Source organism: Hipposideros armiger, unplaced genomic scaffold (genome assembly GCF_001890085.2).
Source record: "Hipposideros armiger isolate ML-2016 unplaced genomic scaffold, ASM189008v1 scaffold_1120, whole genome shotgun sequence".
Lineage (NCBI taxonomy): Eukaryota > Metazoa > Chordata > Mammalia > Chiroptera > Hipposideridae > Hipposideros > Hipposideros armiger.
Window position 1 is genome coordinate 192,439 of NW_017732470.1, and position 19,900 is coordinate 212,338.

The 19,900-nt window shown below is 35.4% G+C and overlaps 1 protein-coding gene across 1 annotated transcript in view; it reads left to right on the forward strand.

Annotated features, from left to right (window-relative positions):
- The window catches only part of EPS15 (epidermal growth factor receptor pathway substrate 15), a 130,753-nt gene that overhangs the window by 97,444 nt on the left and 13,409 nt on the right, over positions 1-19,900 (forward strand). Inside the window, exons 16-21 of the mRNA XM_019632320.1 lie at positions 2,580-2,780; positions 4,591-4,707; positions 4,931-5,021; positions 7,277-7,312; positions 8,298-8,434; positions 12,510-12,579. Coding sequence (XP_019487865.1) covers positions 2,580-2,780; positions 4,591-4,707; positions 4,931-5,021; positions 7,277-7,312; positions 8,298-8,434; positions 12,510-12,579 — 652 coding nt within the window. The remainder of the gene's footprint in view (positions 1-2,579; positions 2,781-4,590; positions 4,708-4,930; positions 5,022-7,276; positions 7,313-8,297; positions 8,435-12,509; positions 12,580-19,900) is intronic.

Here is a 19,900-nt window from a genome sequence, read left to right on the forward strand (position 1 = left end):
TTCGTTGCTCTCTAAAGCTTAAACTGTAGCTTTTCTGGAAAAAGGAATAACTAAAGAAATTTTTTCTAATTTGCTGAGTTTTCATCTTTACTTCTTACCTAGTATTTGCAGCAAGAAAAAAGCAAAGACCCTCAGACCTTAAATCTATGTATTTGTTCTTATACAATATATACTATTTTTAACCAAGTATTTTGAAGGTGTTCTAAAAGTTTAGTGCATTTCTTTTGGGCTGTTTGCAAAGAGCTTGTGTTAGTTGCATGAGTGATATTTTTGTATCATCTAAGTTTATGCAGAGACTAAGGAAGAACCTAGCCTTAATGACAGGCAGGTGCATGAGAGAGCCAGACACAAGATTGCCTAGTTTTGTTCAATATTCTACTGATTGTCTCAGAAATAACCAGAAGGAACAAAGTGTCCTAAATAGAATTGTTTGATAGGCAAGTATTTTTCCTTACTGCCTCCTCTATATAATGGGTATTATTTTAGTGTTAAGGTTTTAAATTTTTGACTGCAGGGTTATAGTGGGTACTGAAATTGATTCAATGATCATGATAAAATGTTTTTTAAAAAATGAAACAAGAGAGAATAGGAAACATCAGAGTACATTACATATAGTAAAGATATGTTTTACTTCATGAAACTTGTTTCACCACTGTATGTGCATATGTATGTGTGTGTATAAAGTCATATATAAACTATATGATTGTGTATGTGTCTGTATTTTACATATATGTGTTTATATTTATGTATATATCTATACACACAGAGACATATCCAGATAGCTACATATATTTACTGAGTTAGGATGAAAAATCTATTTCTTTCTATGGATTAAAGTAAAAAAAGTTTATAAGTCATTGTTTTATCACACTAGGAGTGTACAAGACATATGCTGTGTGTTACAAATGTGTAGTATTTTTGGATTGTTAGTTTAAATTATAAATGCAATGCAGTTTGGTAGCTTTCTGATGTCCACGGTTAAAATTTATAAGCACAATACTTGTGTTCATTAAGTGAACACATATTAAACACTTACAGTGTGCATCATCGTGCTAGATGTTAGAGGTACAAAGTTGATAACAAAAGTTGTGGTCTCTACCCTCAAGGAGCTCAAGGTCTTTAACTTTGTAAAAATGGGGTGAATTAGTGGGAAAGGAACAGAGGAAAACATAATTGCTTATAGGAATGGGAAATTTGATGTGCCAGGTACCTTTACACACGTTGTCCATTGTTTATATAGTCCTCTACATTTTACAGAGTTCTTTCAAATATATCTTTTGCTTTGCATAACAGGTGATTATTACTCCCTTTTGAATTAAATAGAGGCTTGGCGAGGTTATTCTGATGATGATCACCTAACTAGAAGGTGACAGAGCTAGATTTACATCTGTTTCCCAATCCAATATCATGTTCTTTCCCAGGTTATGATCCTGAAATATCTGTGCTAAGTTACAGATTCCAAATTAAGCAACTTAAAAACCTTACGAGAAGCTGGGTACTAGACTTACTGGGGTGATAACTTTGTAAGTTTTGTAAATGTCTAATCACTAAGTTGTATACCTGAAACTAATATAATATTGTATGTCAACTGTTACTGAAAAAAAATTTTTTTTAAGAAAAATAAATGAATAGAGTTCAGCCTTAAAGTCTTAAGGGGAAAAAAAAAACCCTTTTGGGGAAAATAAGGTTAAGTGAATAGTGTCTTAATTTATGAAATGTCAGTAGGTATTTTTTATGTTTGCTAAAAACAAAAGGCACACCATGCTAACAAAGACAATTCCAATGTTACTTAAAATATACATATTTTATGGAAAATGGGACTATCCTTTTCATTAGAAACATTTTTTGATTTTGCCTTCTCAGTTTCTTTTGAGATATTCGTAGTTCTTTGTTATAGATGTTAGTATAAATAAGTATTTTTTCCTGCCTCTGATCCCCAACATTTTTTTACGTATATATTAAAATTTATTGACTTCTATCCTCTGTGCCCCACTGTAGTCCCAAGAGTATAAAGTCACTTGGATATCGGGATCAAAAAAACTTTGAGTACCTTTTATTTAGCATATTTGGCATAGCTTAAATGTAGAAACTACTTCCTAGGGCTCTAGCCCATTAATAAAAAATGCCAGAGCTCGTTTTGCCTTTGTCTTCACTCTTTGCCTTCCCAATAGGAGTATGGATGAATCCAAAGCCTTGTGTACTCTCCCTCAACTTCCTTTATCTCTTCTAAAGCTTCACTACAAAATCTTCTCTTGCTCTGTCACTTTCCTATCTTTTCCCCAATACCCTGACCCTTATTTTCTGACTATACCTTAAAGGACTGCCAGTATACAGATATTTGAATCAAAATGCTTAGTACTTTAAAAAGATGTACAAAAGCAAATCTATATGTACTAGAATTTCAAGAGGAGAACTTAGTGAAATGGATTACTGAAATCTTTAAGTCAAGCTTTCTTCCCAGAGTATTCTCCTTATGGAAGCAAATTTGTCCTTGACTAAGTCCAAGGGTATAGCCATTTCTACGTTGCATATCTTTATAGTAATAAATTCTGTTTTGTACTTCTACTTTGTGTTGACAGATGCAAATGAAACTGATGGAAATGAAAGAGCTGGAAAACAATAATCAGTTAAATTGGTGCAGCAGCCCACACAGCATTATTGTAAATGGTGCTACAGATTATTGTAGTCTGAGCACCAGCAGCAGTGAAACAGCCAACCTGAATGAGAACGCTGAAAGCCAGAGCAACCTTGAGTCGGAGCCCATACACCAGGAGTCTCCAGTGAGTCTAACAGTTCCATAACCTTCATAATCAACTTCAGAAAAAAAGTGATTGAGGTCAAAGTTTTGTTGACATCATACCAAATGTAAATATGTGCCCTGACTTATCTGAGGACAATTGAGATTTTTTTTTCAGAGGCAGAGAGTGAATACTGAGCCAACAATTCTAACAGCTACTAGTGTAAAAATGTAATTTTAACCAATCTATTTGTTATAGAGCATGTTTTCAAAACAGTAGTTCTATAAATAGTAACTTTTTAAAACAGTTTTTATATACTCTTACCCAAAGGTGAAAGGAATTCTTTATTTCATAATGTTGAGGACATTTATTTAGCACTTATTTAGAGAGCACCAACTATGTGTAAGAGTGCTGCTACGTTATGTGTGAGAGCTACAGAGAAAAGACAGCAGAAGCCTGCCTTCAGGCAGAATACGGCCTAGTAGTGTGACACTGTGTGATAGGGCTGTCACAGGAAGCATGGGAGGGATATTCAGGTAGACAGCCTGGAGGGGGCTTAGAGAAGTGTAGGGAAAGCTTTATAAATGACCTTCACAGTGAGAAGGGGTCAAGCAAAGGAGAAGGTGGCACATTCCTGCAGAGACAACAGCATTAGCATAGGTATGAGATGGGAGAAGGCATGCTGCACAGAGTCATGGGAAGTTTTCGGAGGGTATCTTGTGATGGTGGGGAGAACATTGGTAGGAGATGAGGCGCTCTCCCAGTGGGCACCTGCATTACCTCTGGTACTTGATCAAAATACAGATGCCTGAGCCCCACTCCACCTTGTTGAACTGGAGTTTCTGGGATGGAACCGGGTACATATATTTTATACACAAATTCCCTGCGTGATTGTGATGTGTACCTGGATAAAAATGACCACTTTTACGTCAGAAGAGACCACATAGTAGAAAATTTGGATTCATCTTGAAGCATTGGGGAATTTATCATACTACAGTGGTAGGCATTGGAGCATTTCAACCAAGAAGTGACAGGATTAAATTTACCTTTTAGAAAACGTGGAAAGTGGATTGGAGAGTGGGACTAGACACATAGAGAGATATGTTAAGAAACTATTGGAATGGTCTGGGTGAGAGTTGTTTCAACCTAAACTTAAGCAGTAACAAGAGGGACAATTAGAAGAAGACAAATTAGAGATATTAAGGATATAAAATTGATTTTATTTAGACAGTATAGTCTTGGGCACATAGAATATTTTTTTAAGCATAAAAGGTAAAATTATTAGGTTATCCTTCAAAGACATAGGGTGGTATGAAATGGAGATTTCCCCTGCCACTTCTTAAGCCTTATTAATCTACTGGTATAAATCCAGAAAGCAATGGAAAGCCATTGAAGAAATCTTGACCAAAAGGGTCAAGATCAGGTTAACATTTTAGATCTGTTACTTTGACTACTATAAGGTAGATGGATTGGAGGGGCACACATTACAGGCAGGAACATTGGAAGGTTACTATAGTAATCTGGACCAGAAATGATGATACTGTAAATGGATGGTAGTGACAGGATGGAAAAGAAGGGAAGGATTTGACAAAGAGGTAGGAAGTAGACTCAGTAAAACTTGGAGTCTAACTTAGGGGTGACTAAAGGGAAGTGGTTAAGGAAGACCTGACGTTTTCTGGACTTCGATGCTTGGTGATACCATTTTCCCCAGAGAGATTATAGGAGACATCATTCACCATATATGTTCTGCTTGTCTTTTTTTATTTTCTAGTAACTTTTGGTTATTCTTTGTCAGTTTCCTCTGCCAGTAGAAAATGTATTTGTTAGTCTATATGGCATTAATATTTCGTAGGCAAGAAGCAGTCCTGAAGTACTGCCTTCTGGTGTGACTGACGAAAACGAAGTGGTGACTTCAGCTGTTAATGAAAAAGTTCGTCCTGAATTTAACAGTGACAGACACTCAAAAGAGGTAAAAATAATTTTATATGTAAATGTTCTTATCGCTGGTTTTCCAGGATGTGTTATACACTACTTTAGGCTGAAGAAAGAGAAAAATGTGTTAAGTGAACTTTGACCACAGAAATATTTGTTATATTACCATCAGTTGGTTTTTCAAAGCATGTTATTTTCAAACGTTACCTTTTAAAGCTTTGGTTCCTAAAACAATTTTTCTTATTTAAAATTATTTTTAGGAAGATCCATTTATTGTAGAATCAAGTTCACTGACAGATCCGGTTGCAGATACAAACTTGGATTTTTTCCAGTCTGATCCTTTTGTTGGCAGTAAGTACTCTATTTTTATATTATAGATTTACCAAAAAGGCTTTCTAACACATAAACTATATGAATTAGGGCTTCAGTTTTGAGAACCTACTTGTCATAACAAAAGTAGAGTGAAGAGTAAAGGTTTATATGCTCCGGTTTTAGTATTTGTCCCCTTTAGGCAACTAAATCCTGGGACTAAGCCTTTGATTATGTCTTAGGAGCCCCCGATAAAGAGTATGTTTCTTCTTCAGAATAAGGACCAAAAGAAAGAGAGGAGACAGGGCACTCTTAACCAGCGTGCCCTGTTTACTAGAAATGCCAACACCATGCTTTTAAAACAGTGAAAGCTATGTAGTACTTAGTAGACTGATCCCTGCCCTGAAGGTACCTACAATCTTATTGAAGAAACATAAGTTTAATAAACTGAGATATGTGATGTAAGTGTCAACTCTGCTAAATACCACTTGTGTCAAAACTCTTTTTGCATTTTATTTATTTCTAAAATCACCTTGTGAAATGGATAGGTCAGTTTATATCAGTTTTAAAGATGGGAAATCGAGGCACATAGCTAGAGTAACTTGCTTAGAGTCATGGCAGAAATGAGCCTAGATATGAGAACACTTTTAAAAATCTTTATTGAGCTATATAGTGTGGAAAGGTACATAAATTGAACCTTTAAAGTATACTATTAAATGGTTTTATTATAGTCACAGAGATGTATAATCATCTCCAAAATTCTAATTTTGGAACATTTTTTTTTTTAATCACCCCATAAAGCCACCCCATCTGTACCCATTAGAAGTCAGTTTCCCATTCCCCTACCCCAGCTCTAGGCAACTACTAATCTACTTTGTGTCTGTGTAGATTTGCATATTGATGTAATTATGCAATATGTGTTCTTTTATGTCTGGCTTCTTTCATTTAGTGTAATACTTTTAAGGTTCACTCAAGCTTTAGTTTGTTTCAGTACTTCATTCCTTTTTATCAGTGGGGTAATATTCCATCGGATGGATATACCACATTTTACTTATTCATTGGTTTATGGACTTTTGAGTTATTTCCACTTTATTCGCTATTAAAAGTAATGCTGCTATGAACATTTATGTACAAGTTTTTGTATAGATATATGTTTGTATTTCTCCTGGGTATATATCAGATCATACCATAACTCTTATGTTTAATTGTTTGAGGAGCTGCCAGGCTGTTTTTCAAAGTGTCTGCACTGTTTTACATTCCCCCCAGCGATTGCAGTTTCTCTGTATCCTTGCCAACACTCGTTATTATCTATCCTTTTGATTATACAGCTATCCTAGTGGGTGTGAAGTGGTCTCTCATTGTGGGTTTGATTTTTTATTTCTCTAATGACTCATGTTGTTGAGCATCTTTCCCTGTGCTCATTGGCCATTCGTATATCTTCTTTGTAGAAATGTTAATTCAGATCATTTGTCCATTTTTTAATTGGGTTGTTTGTCTTTTTATTGTCGTAAGAGTTCTTTACATATTCTGAATACAAGTCCCTTAATCATATATATGATTTGCAAATATTTTCTTGTATTCTGTGTTGTCTTATTTTTGAAGTTCAATTCATCCATTTTTTCTTTTGTCACTTATGCTTTTGAGATATCTAAGATCCAAAGTCATGAAGATTTACTCTTACGTTTTCTTCTAAGAGTTTTATAGTATTAGTTGTTACATTTAAGTCTTTGATCCATTTTGAGTTAATTACAGTATATGATGTGAAATAAAGTTCCATTTTTACTCTTTTGCATGTGGATATATCCAGTTGTCTCAGCCCCGTTTGTTGAAGACTATTCTTTCTCCATTGAATTGTCTTTGCACTCTTGTCAAAATTCAAATGACCATAAATGTAAGGGTTTATTTATTTCTGGACTCTCTAGTTCTGTAAGAATTGTTTTTTACTTCAGTGAAGCTCAGTGTCTCTGTTTCTGCAATGGTGATGTTAATACCCATCCTGTAGTGTTGGGAAGAGCAGAAACTTTGTATGTAAAATTCTTGCTATGATCAGGAGGTAAGTATAGTTAGCTCTAATTCAAATTAGCCTCTTTTATGAGATTTGTTGAAGTTTTGCCTTTACTCTATTATTTTAAATATTTACTAAAGTTGTTTGGCATTCATTGTTTTTATCTACTTTGAGGTAGAGTTAATGACACAAACTTTGCTTTAAGAAACTTTGCTATTGTTTTAAAGTTACCCTTTAATGGTGCTACAACAGTGAATATTATTTTGATTTGTCCTTATTTATTTCATCACAGGTGATCCTTTCAAGGATGATCCTTTTGGGAAAATTGGTCAGTATATTATTGGGGTCCATCCTAGCTTATATTTGATTCTGCTTAATAATGAGCTTATGTTGTATTTAGGAATGAGAGATGACAGTTGGGTAGTTTTAGGAAATGGACTTTCTTTTTATTTAGTTTTGAAACTGATCTAAGGCCCCACTAACATGTTGTATGTGCCTGGCATTTTCAGAGAGAAAGTGGTAGATTCTTGTGAATTTGCTTAATTATTTACACTGATTCCCCCTTATTAGCTAAAGATTAGATGAATATAATGAGCTACATACAGCAGGGTTTAAAAACTTTTGTTTTCCCAAGATTACAGCCTATTCTAATGAATGGGGGAAAAGGAAACATTGTAAAGAATTACTAAATGTCAGGCTTTTGAAGATACTCTTTCTTGAGATTTTTTCTTGAGAATAAAGCAAATCTTGTGTTTCATTTAGTTAATGCTTTCCAAACTTGTTCCAAACTGTTGGCTATTACACTTGAGCTCAGAGAGAAATACATTTAGAAATTTTTGTTATTTCTTTATGATAGCATAGAATGAGATCCCTTGAAATTATATGCTAATTAAAAAAAATAATTTTTTAAAAATATGCTAATTTAAAAAGTTTATTAGGCGAAAGACTCTTCTTTCATCAAAACCAAAAAGGAATCTGATCCCTTCTCCACCCACCCGCAAAATTAGAATCATCAGCTTAGAGGAATTATTTAAGCCTAGCATACAGAAAACATTTGTGTAGTAAGTGTTAGAATTATTGTTATGCTTTGGGTGAATGATGAACAAGTAGGAAAGAATTGTTAATTAAAACTATTTAACTAGATGGAACTGTCTGTACTTTTTTTATGATCCATAGTCATAATACAAAGTACCTAACTTAGATTCTGCAGAAGTTCAAACTGTCTTTTTATTACTGCAATTGTCGTGCCTTCAGGTGACAGGAAACTCAGTATAATAGTTTTTTAGTCTCATATTTGTGCTGTATTTTCTTAGATCCATTTGGAGGTGATCCTTTCAAAGGTTCAGATCCATTTGCATCTGACTATTTCTTCAAGCAATCTTCTGTTGATCCTTTTGTCACTTCAAGTACTGACCCTTTCAGTGCAGCCAGCACTAGCAGTAATACATCGGTAAGTGTGAAGGTTAAAAACTGTTCAGTGGATAACAAGTGTTGTAAGGGAGTTTCTTGAAATATACAGTAATGAAAGAATCCTCTTCTAGATTACTTCTGATAAGCCATAAAAAAATTTTTAGTCTCGTTCAATCCGTCTAATTTTGGGTTCAGAGTAGTAGTTCACAGCTTGACACCCACTGGAATTAACTAGAATAACTTAATGTCATCCAAAAATCACATCACTCTTCAACTGACCAAATACTATCCCATTGGGGGTATTAAAAATAAATGATTAGAAAGCCATACACTAGTTTTAAGTAAAGCTTTTCAGAAATGTTTGATATAAAAATCAATTTAAAAGTAACAGCATTGATGTGTTAGAAAAATAAAATCATGTATGGTTTTTTTTTGTTTTGTTTTGTTTTTAAGCTGAGCCAGCCTGCCACCTGTTGGCAGCTCAGCAGCAGCTCAGCTCAGGCCAGGAATCGAACCACTGTTGCTCAGAGCTCACACTCTTGAGCGAACTCTTAACCAACTGAGCCACTTGACTGGCCCTCATTTATGTTATTTTATAGACACATTTGGAATGTTAATCTTGTAAAGAAGTACAAATTCCCACTAAGTGTCAGATTCTTTTGAGAACATACATAGTACAGCAATCATTATTTAATAACCACATACTGTGATCAGTTACTTCTGTGTGCTTTACATTCATTGTTCCTAATCTTAACATGAGCCTTGAAAAGTAGGGGTTGGTGTTTCTGTTTTAACAATAATGTCATTGGGACTCGGGGAAAATTAACTTAATGTAAACAGTGTCATACAGCTAAGTTCTTTATCATCTGGAGGCTTTAAAAACAAAATCTTCATGGGCCTGCCGAGTGGCTTAGTTGATTCAGAGCTCGCTTAAGAGTGCGAGCTCTGAGCAACTGCGGTTCGAGTCCCAGCCCGAGCTGAGCTGCTGCTGAGCTGCCAACAGGTGGCAGGATGGCTCAGCTAAAAAAAAAAATAAAATAAAAACAAAATCTTTATATCATGGATATTTAAACATTCAAAATTGAATAACATAATGAAATACTTTAACAAACTTTCATGTATCTGTCACTCAATTTCAATAATTATGAGTAACTTTGGAGGTTTTTTGTTTTGTTTTTGTTCCAATTTTTATTTGGAGGCTTACTTTTTAAGCAGGATTTTCGTGTCCACAAGTAAACCAGACCCAGAAAGGGTCAGTTGAGTGACAACATTTGAAGCAAAAATTCTATCTTTTAATGCTCTTTGATAAAGAACACTTCCTTATAAGAGTAATTGATTCTTTTAAAGACAGTAGATTTTGGTATTCTCGAATTGCCTCCTTACTGTATTTGGTAAAGAGCTACTTGGCCACCAGCTGGCATTTTCCATTGATGTAAAACTGAGCAAATGCCTCCGTAACTGAATATTTGTGGTTTCCACAGGCTACTGGATACTATGTTTTCCTACAACACTTAGACAGTGTGGACCTGTTTGCCAAATTCTTTTTAAATTGCCTACAACCTGAATTCTTTTCCTTTCACCTTATTCTACCCTCTCTTTCTTTAATCACATCATTTAAAGAGCAAGAAAGCTGAAGTAGCTCTTCCTAATTTAAAAATAAACAAGTTTCTCTTGTTCCTCTACCCTGGTGAAAATTTTTCGCCATTAGTTCTATTTACTTTTTTCTGCCCAGTTTTCAAAAGCAGCTTGCCCTTGCTGACAGCTCTTAATATCTCCATGAAAAACAAAACATGAAAACAAATTGGCAGTACAATAACAGCTGTGTTTATCTAATCTTTTCTGTGTGCCAGGCATGGTGCTAAACTCTTTTCATGTGTTACCTATTTAATCTTCACAATAATCCTATGAGACTCATTAGCCTTATTTTTAAGATAAAATATATGAGGCTTAGAGAGGTTACGTGGTAGTAAGTTAGTAAATGACAGAACTGAATTCAAACCCTGGTCTATCTGACAAAAATCTAAGGTGTTTACCACTATAGTCTAAGATTAATCTTATTTCTCATTAGAAACCCCGCATTTTTGTGATCTTCCTTTATTTTTTTAAACAGGCTTCTGATTATGCCTACAGACACGAATCTCTCCCTAAAAGTCCTGTTCCCTCAAGACTGGTTTCTGCTCTCACAGGGACATAATTTAAAAAAAACCAAACAACTGCCATTCCCTGCTGTCCGAGCTAGTGGGTAGCACTGTATAAGTGCTAAGTCACACTCTCAAAGGGGGACTGATGTAGAAGAGAGACCTTATAGGAGGATTTTGGAACATTAATTTTATAAAATCATGTCATCTCAATTTTAGTTACAAAAATTGCCTTTTTGTACTAAATTGCCTAATTATCAGACTGAACATAAGAGAGTTTTGTGGCCTCTTATTCCATCATGGGCTGCACACTCCGTCTCGTTCCCATTGCTGTCCCAGTGGCCTTTTAGGGCAATTGCAGAGTGTATGATGAAGGAATGAAATTAAACCTGACACGCTTGTAGGCATGCTTTTTCTATTTCTCTCTATAATGGTCCATAAAACTTGCAAGCTGTTATTAAAAACCAGGCCTATTCGTTTTTCCTTCCCTCAAAGTCAAGAGAAGAAGCAATAAAAGTTGTTGACTTACATTATCATGTCAGTGCCCTTATCTCATACTGGTATTTTCACTGTATTAGGAACCATGGGAAGTTACTTTGCTCTACAGACCAGCTTAAGTTTTGTTCTTTGATTGCTATCGACTCATTCAGCAGATATAATCAGAATATAAGCTAGTGAGCTAGTTTTATAATAATAATTTTGGCATTAGTTAAAATAAGTACAATCATTTTCAATTCCAAAAACATCATTAGTATTAATTATTTATTTACGCCCCGGTTAGCATTACTTTTTTCCTTTCAAATACATTTGTTTTACTTGGAAGTTTATAAATTGAGCTCTTCATTATCCTTTGACATTCAGTTACAATATCTAATTTCTTGATTAGAAATAGACCACATTGATAACCATGAGTCAGAGTAGGAGACAAATATTCCAAAACACTTTTTACACCCCTTTCCCTTGTCTGCCAAGCCAAGGCTTTCGGCTGGCCTCTTAAAAACAGCCTGAGGCCAGAAAGAGAAAGTTCAGTCGTCTTCCTAAATATGCAGTTTGTTTGACTATGATTAAAAACTAAAGTAAAGTAAGACAACAGTTCAATAGCAGGACTCTCTGGCTTCTGGTAAAGTCCTTACTCTTTGTCGCCACTCGCCCTTGCCACTTGATGCAGTTTTTTACACGGCGTATTTGAAAATAGCAGGATCTTTTTAGCAGAAAACTGTGTATCTACATCTCTCCCTTTCTCCCCCCTCCCCCCTGCCCCCACGCACAAGCACATGTTTCCTCCAGGGGGAAGAATGCTCAAATTATTTTTAGATAACAATTAGAAAATGGAAATCTAGCATTTTCTGAAGTACTAGAATATTTAAGAGTCAGAATAGTATGCTAGATATTTTTGTACCAGTATTAATTCCTTAGTTTTAATAGCTGTACCATGATTATATGAAATATTAACATTAGAGGAAGCTGGGTGAAGAATATATGGGAACTCTCTTGTCTCTACAACTGTTCTAGAAATCTAAAATTATTTCAGAAAAGAAAGTTAAAATAGTGTGCATCTATACTAGTAGCGAAATTATGAAGGAAAGAAAAATGAATACCACCAAAGTCAAGATGATAATGACCTCTACAGAGGAGCGGTGGGATTGTGATTAGAGAGGAGCACATGAAAACCTCTGAGGTGTTGGCAGTTTCTTGGGAGGTGATAACATGTGTTCACTTGATACTTATTTGTTAAACTGTACATGTGTTTCATACACTTTTATGAATGGATGTTATATTTCACAAAAGGAGGTTAGAAATGATACGTATCATTTCGATTTAGTAAGATTGCAAATCAGTAGGGGATAACATTTGTTCCTAATGCCTTGTGTTCCTTAATGAATTTGGAGTTTGTAAAGAATATTTTCTTTGGCATGGCAATGAGGTTTCAACTATGAAATGCTGCCCCTCAGTCATGGTTTTGTATAATTCGTTTAGGTAGAAACATTGACACACAATGATCCTTTTGCTCCTGGTGGAACAGTTGTTGTTGCAGCTAGTGATGCGGGTAAGGAAATAATTTATCGGTTTTTTTAAACATTACCTTTTTCTTTAAGCTTTATTTATTTGTTTATTTTTTTGGTCTCCATATGTATTTATCCTATTTACTTATATATGGCTTTAAAATTATTACAATTGTAGTCTACCAATAATAATGACAAGTGTTTCTGTATCACTTTCTATATCACTCTTTCAGTTTCATTTCCTAGCTCATTTCCTTTGAAGCGATAAAATAAATGACTATGATAGCCGGAAGGAGGCTAAAATTTGTTGTTGTTAATCATAATAATAATGATGCCATTTATTGCATACTTGCGTAGTTCCAGCACTCCATGTGCTAGCCATTTTTCCATACTTGGTCTCATTTAATTCTCACACATAAAGCCGTTTCACAAGGTTAAAGAAGTAGCCGTAGATGGGCCCCCATTCTGGGTCCATCTGAGGTCTCTGGTTTTCCACTGATCTCTTTGGTCATTCCTTCTGTCTCCTTTGCTGATTCTTCCTCTTTCCACCAACTTCTTTATGTTGTGTTGCTCCAGCTCCTAGACTTTGGACCTCTTTTCTTCTCCATCTGTACTACCTTGGGACTCTCGCCTGGTTTCATGGATTCACATATTACCTATATGCTGATTTATGTCTCTAGCCACATCTTTTTTCCTGAACTCTAGACTCATATATCCAACTACCTATTGACATCTCAACTTAAATAAATATCTGAAAAAGACATCTAACACAATGTCTAATAACACCGAACACCTGATCTTTCTTCCAAAACCTGCTTCTCTTGAAGCCTTCCCTATCTTACTTAATTCATCTGTAATATTGCTAAGACCTAAAACCTTAGAATCATCTGTGGTTCTTCTTTTCCTCTCATTCTCTCCCTAGTCTGTCAGGAAATCTTACAGTCTTCATTTCATTTTATCTCCAATAAAAGCCTTACCATGGCCTATACCTTTCTAACAGTATCTCTCATCATTATTCCTGTTGATGGCCCTGCTGCAGCCACACTGGCCTTTGTGCTGTTGCTCAGACACAAGCCAGGGTTCCTTAGGTCCTTTGCCCTCTACTGGCCCCTGTTCCTGGGATGACCTTTCTCCACATATCCACATGATGACCTTCTTTACCCCTAACAAACCTTTGCCAAAGTGTCACCTTCCCAGTGAGGCTTATTCTAGCCACCCTGTTCAACGTTTACAAGTACCAGCATTCCCTGCTTCCTGTTCTCTACTCTTCTTTCATTATGGCCGATTACTTTCCAGCATATTCTATAAATTACTTTGTTTTTTTCTCTTATCTGCCTCCTCTTCCTCCCACTAGATTTTAAGTTCCACAGGAACTAGATCTTTGTGTTCACTGATGTACCCCAAGAACCTTACACCATGCTGGGCACATACTTTTACTGAATGAATGGATGAATCAGTTACTGTCCTCACAGAGCATGATAGGAGCCCAGTGGATGAAAATCTTTTTTTTTTGGGGGGGGGGTGTATTGCTTATTTTATTCTGATAAGTGGATTTTTTAATACTGTGATAAAATATATATAACATACAATTTACCATTTTAAGTATACACTTCAGTGGTATTAAGTATATTCACATTGTGGTGCAGCCATCACATCCATCTCCAGAACTGTTTTCATCTTCCAAAACTAGAACTCTATACGCAATAAACAAGAATTCCTCGTTACCTCCTCCCGCCAAGCCCTGGCAGCTACCATTTATTTTCTGTATTTATGAATTTGACTGTTCTAGGTACCTTATATAAGGGGAGTCATATAGAATTTATCTTTTTTGTGACTGCCTTATTTTACATAGCATAATGTCCTCAAGTTTCATCCATACTATAGCATGTGTCAGAATTTCCTTTTCAAGACTGAATATTATTTTGTTTGTCTACACCAAATTTTTTTAAATCCATTCATCTATCAATAGACACTTGAGTTGTTTCCACATTTTGGCTATTGTAAATAATGCTGCTATTCATATTAGTATACAAATATCTGTTTAAGTCCCTGGTTTCAGTTCTTTGGTATATAAAACCACAAGTGGAATTGCTGGATCAATATGGTAATTCTATTTTTCATTTTTTGGGAAACCACCATACTGGTTTTTTATAGTAGCTATACCATTTTACATTCCCACCAGTTAATTTTTGGATATGTTGTAAGGTTAAGGGTCCGACTTCATTCTTCTTCATGTGGCTGTTCAGTTTTCCCAACATCATCTGTTGAAAGGATTTGTCCTTTCTCCATTGAGTGGTTTGGCATCTTTATAGAAAATCATTTGACTGGGTTTATTTCTGGGCTCTCTATTCTGTTCCAGTGGTCTAAATGTCTGTCTCAATGCCAGTACCACCCTGTTTTGGTTTCCATAGCTTTGTAATAAGTTTTGAAATCAGTAAGTTTGAGACCTGTAACTTTGTCATTCTTTTGCAATATTTAGGCTATTTGGGGTGCCTTGAGATTCCATATGAATTTTAGAATGAATTTTTTATTGGTGCAAAAAATGTCATTGGGATTTTGATAGGGATTGCATTGAATCTGTAGATTGCTTTGTATAGTATTAACATCTCAACGATATTAAGTCTTCCAGTCCATGAACGTGAGCTGTCTTTCAATTGATTTGTATCTTCTTTACTTTCAGAATGTTTTATAGTTGTCAATGTACGAGTCCTCCTTAGTTAATTCCTAAAGATGCTATTGTAAATGAAATTGCTTTCTCAATTTCCTTTTCAGATTGTTCATTGTTAGTACGTAGAAATCCTGCTGGTTTTTGTATATTGATTTTATATCCTACTACTTTGCTGAATTCATTGGTTCTAAACAGGCTTTTTTGTGGAATCTTGAGGATTTTTTACATGTAAGGTCATGTTGTCTACAAACAAAATTAATTTTTTTTCCCTTGTCTAATTGCTCTTGCTGGGACTTCTGTGTTGAATAGAAGTGGTGAAAGTGGGCATCCTTGTTTTGGAGAGGAGGTATCCTGATTTTAGAGAAAAAGCTTTCGGTCTCACCACTGAGTATGATTTTCGTGTTGGCCTTTCATATATGGCCTTTATTATGTTGAAGTAGTTTCCTTCTTTTCCTAGTTTATTCAGTGTTTTTATCATAAAAGGATGTTGAATTATGTCAAATGCTTTTCCTGCATCTATTGAGATATCGTGGGTTTTTTTCCATGAAAGGACTCTTGGGGTTGAGGGAGATAACTCCAGATTTCACCTTACGGGGCTCTCATTCCAACAACAACAAAATAATTAGGTAAGAAGCGGGTTATTTGAAGCAACCACAAGCAGTGATTTTGGAGATCACCAAGTACAGCAACTTTTTGGTCTCAGGACCCCTTTATACTTTTAAAAGTTGACACATTGTGGACCAGTGACACAGATTTGTGTCTGTACATTTAAATGCCCCATCCTCAATGTGTTAATAAGGGCCCTCAAAGAGCTTTTGTTTTGTTTATATGGGTCATATCTAATGGTACTTACCATATTAGAAATTAAAACTGAAAAAAAATTTAAATTCATTTAAAAACAATAATAAACCCATTACATATGAATATAAATAACTTTTTTTTTTAAAAGAAAACTCCAAACCAAAAAAAAACGTGAAAAGAGCAGCATTGTTTATGTATGTATTTTTGCAAAGCTCTTTAAATGCCTGGCTTAACAGCAGACAGCTAGATCCTCGTATCTACTTCTGCATTCAGCCTGCAGCACCATGTTGGTTTGCTTCACGTGTGAACTAAAGAAGATCTAGCTCACGCAGATATGTAGCTGGAAAAGGAAAGAGTATTTTAACAACCTTTTCAGATCATTGTGGACATTCTTTGACATTATATCAGAATTCAACAAATTTTAGTTTGTTCAAAGTTAATTGCAATGTGGATATGAAACTATATCAATGAACTTTTCATACTCAGTTGTGTTAAAATACATTGGTCTATCTTGCATGTTGAATGAATCTTTTACCCATATATGATTTTGTAACATGCATTGATCATTTGGAGAATACTGGTTCACTGAGTTTTGCGTATCTTCCAAATGTTGACACATTTCATTATAAATATTTTAAAAAGCACGTTTGTTAACATCACCATCCATCTCAATAGAGACTTTAAGAATTGGTATAATGTTCAATTTATGAGGCAGATATAACTTCCAAGATTCTGATTTTTATTTGAAAGCTTGAATTTTCTATCAGCTGCAACAAATACTGTCACTTGTTTTCCTTAAAATGACAGACTCGCTTTGTTTATTTTGGAGGAAATGTCACCAGATATCGAAATCTAAATAACCATTGTTTATCTGTCACTTATTTCACATAAAAATGGTGTTCCATGAAAAAAGCAGCTAGTTCAACTTGTTTCTCAGACCATCATGCACATGCATTTCCTCCAGATAAAACCATCATACTTTGGTACTCAGCAGGAGTGCTTATGTGTATTTTCCATTTTGTCATTCAAAATTTTAAAAAGATGTGTACCTAAGGGTCATTAATTTTTATTAAAACTAATAATTTTTATGGAATCGTTAAGGATAGAAATTCTTAAGTGCAACTGACCTTTTTTTCCCCCCTGCAAGTTTGTGATGCTGAAGAATACAATGGCAGCCAACCAGTGGTTTGGGGGTACTGCCTTGATTCCTACCGGTAGTTTTATAACATTGTTGCCAATATCAACACAATGAGAAAGCTAAATGACTTCTTCATATTCTGGAAATAGCTTTGACCTAAAGGGGTCCTGGGGACCTCTGGGTTCCTGGTCCACACTTTCGGAACTGCTGATCTCATATGCTCTAAAAGGTTTTCCTGTTACCCTATACTGTGTTGGTCTCTGTTCCCTGCTCCCAGCAGGCATCTGGGGCAGATGTCTCCTTTTGTTCAAAACAGGAGCAAAAGAATAACCTCGGTGTCCTGGAGAAAGAACTCAAGTGGAGGCTATGTTTTAGTTTTATATTTAGCCTGGTGCTTCTGCTCTTCTCACAGTGCACCTTCCTTTGATGGTGGTGTCCGGTTCTGTGCCTTCAACTACGGCGTGTTTCCTGTTAGATCCCAGATGTAGTCCTCTGGTTCTGAACTCTCCCAAGCCTCCGGTATCGTTAAGTTACCTGCTGGATATTTCCCCTTAAGTGTCAAGCTCAACAATTCTTTCCCAAATGGTCTCTTTTTCAAGGTGTAGTATAAACAAAAACAAAAGCAAAACCCCACAAATCTTTACCTCCTCCTACATTCTACTTTCTGTAGTAATGACACTATTAATTGGCTCTCAGCCAATCATCCTAGACTTGTCTATCATTTCTCGCCTCCAATAAATTGCCGAGTCCTATTGTTTTAACCCTAAGTGGGCTGTTGCTCCTTATGCTCAGCTTTGTTTGGGCTTTCATCATGTTTTACATGGACTATGATATTAAATTGCTTACAGTTTCTTTGTCTGCCAAGCCATTATCTATGTGACTTCCAGAATTGTCTTTCTTAACATTTGATCATATTGTTAACCACAAATCTAAGTCATTAGCCCTGTGCTCCAAATGTATGTGTGTGTATAATGTTTACTATTATTTATATTGTATATTACTATTTAATATATATTATTTATATTACTGTATGTATATTTGATGGTCTTGACTTAATGTGTCACAGGTACATGTCTGAAAGTAAAGCTGTGCACCCTGTGAAATATAAAACAATACTAAGCATCTTCTGGATATCCCATCTCTGTTAATGAATGGTATTAGCATCTGCTCAGTTGCCCAAGCAGAGACCTGGGAGTTAGCCTATGTTGTGTCCTTACTGTCCTACCTCAGAGCTCTGGTACATAGCAGAGGCTTACCAATTGACTTCTGAAGAAATGAATAAATGATTTGTCCCAAATCTGCTACATTGTCATCAGATTTTGAATTAAATAGAAACATAAACAGTCTTGAGAGAGGTTGTCATGATTAGGACATGGGTACTTGAGTCCAACTGCCTGAACTTATTCAGATAAAATTGCTAGTTCCTTGGGTTTTCTTAGTCTCAGTTTCCTAAACTAAAAATAAGGTTAATAATTATACCTCATGGATTTGTTGGATAGATTGAATGAAGTAATATATGTGAAAGTATTTATCGTGGTTCCCATCATAGTAAATGGTAGCTGCTCTTACTGTTGCTGTTATTATTACTAGTACTACTTTTTAGTTTAATGGTTTCCAAATGCAGATTAATGTTACTTGTAATATACTCTTTGTTAGTTCCAAGTGAAATAGGGACAGTTGGTGGAGGAGAGGGAAGAGAGAGAGAGAGGCCAACACTGTGTGTGTTGCCAGCTCTCTTTTCCTGGAAATGATTCTTTTAGTCTAAGATTGTTTTCTCTTCTTTTTAGTTTTTGAAGTCCTTCTTTTTTAGTTCTTATGTTCAAATTGGGAAATCTGTTTCCCCCAACTTATGTATGTATGTATGTAGGTTCTTAATGTGGTTTACATGTTCATAAAATCTCAACATCTGGAAACCACCAAGACTCAGCGGTGCCATTACATACCCAAGGTTACAACCACAGGACATTTTCCCTCCTTACTCACACTCCTATGTCCCTATCCTTTTCTTACCAGGAAATTTAGTGTTTAACCAGCAAAAAGACTAACCCCACAGAACAGAATTGTAAGCTTTCGAAATAAAAACATGAAGGTCAATTTTTGTTCTTAAAAATTAAATGACAAATTACTCCACTCCTACCTCTGAAATATAGTAGTTAAGACAGAGGTAGAAGCACATTAAATATTTTTAATATTTTGTCTCATGTTGGGATTTTTTTAGCATTTCCTACTGGTTGATAGACACACACATTTCAGACTAAGAAAGAAAACTAAAGAAAGCAAATTCAGGTTACACAGTTTCTACATATACTTTATTTTGACTTGTAAGTTCTTTTTTCACTTCATTGTGAAGGAGATTAGTTCTGGTGCCAGAAATTTTTTTGCATGGAATATTTTACTAACTCCTGACTGAGAAAATACAGAGTCTTTCCAACTCTTAATTAAAGCTTTATTACATCCTGAGGATATAAAAGGGAGCTCATGGCATCCCCAAGCATCTTTGACTCCAGCAGTAGTAAGATGCCAAATAGGTAGGCCTCATTTTTACAGGCGATGACTCAGGCTAAGCACACAGATGTTCATATATTTTACGATTCTTAGCCCCTGCTTTCTTTTATGTTTCTTCTATAATTTTCTCTATTTCCACCAACCGAAGGCGATGACTATCTGTCTCTTCAAGGCCACTTAATTTTTGAATGGAAGAATGTGTGTGCATGAGCAGGTGTGTATAGTGTGTGCATGTCTCTATGTCCTTTCTGCC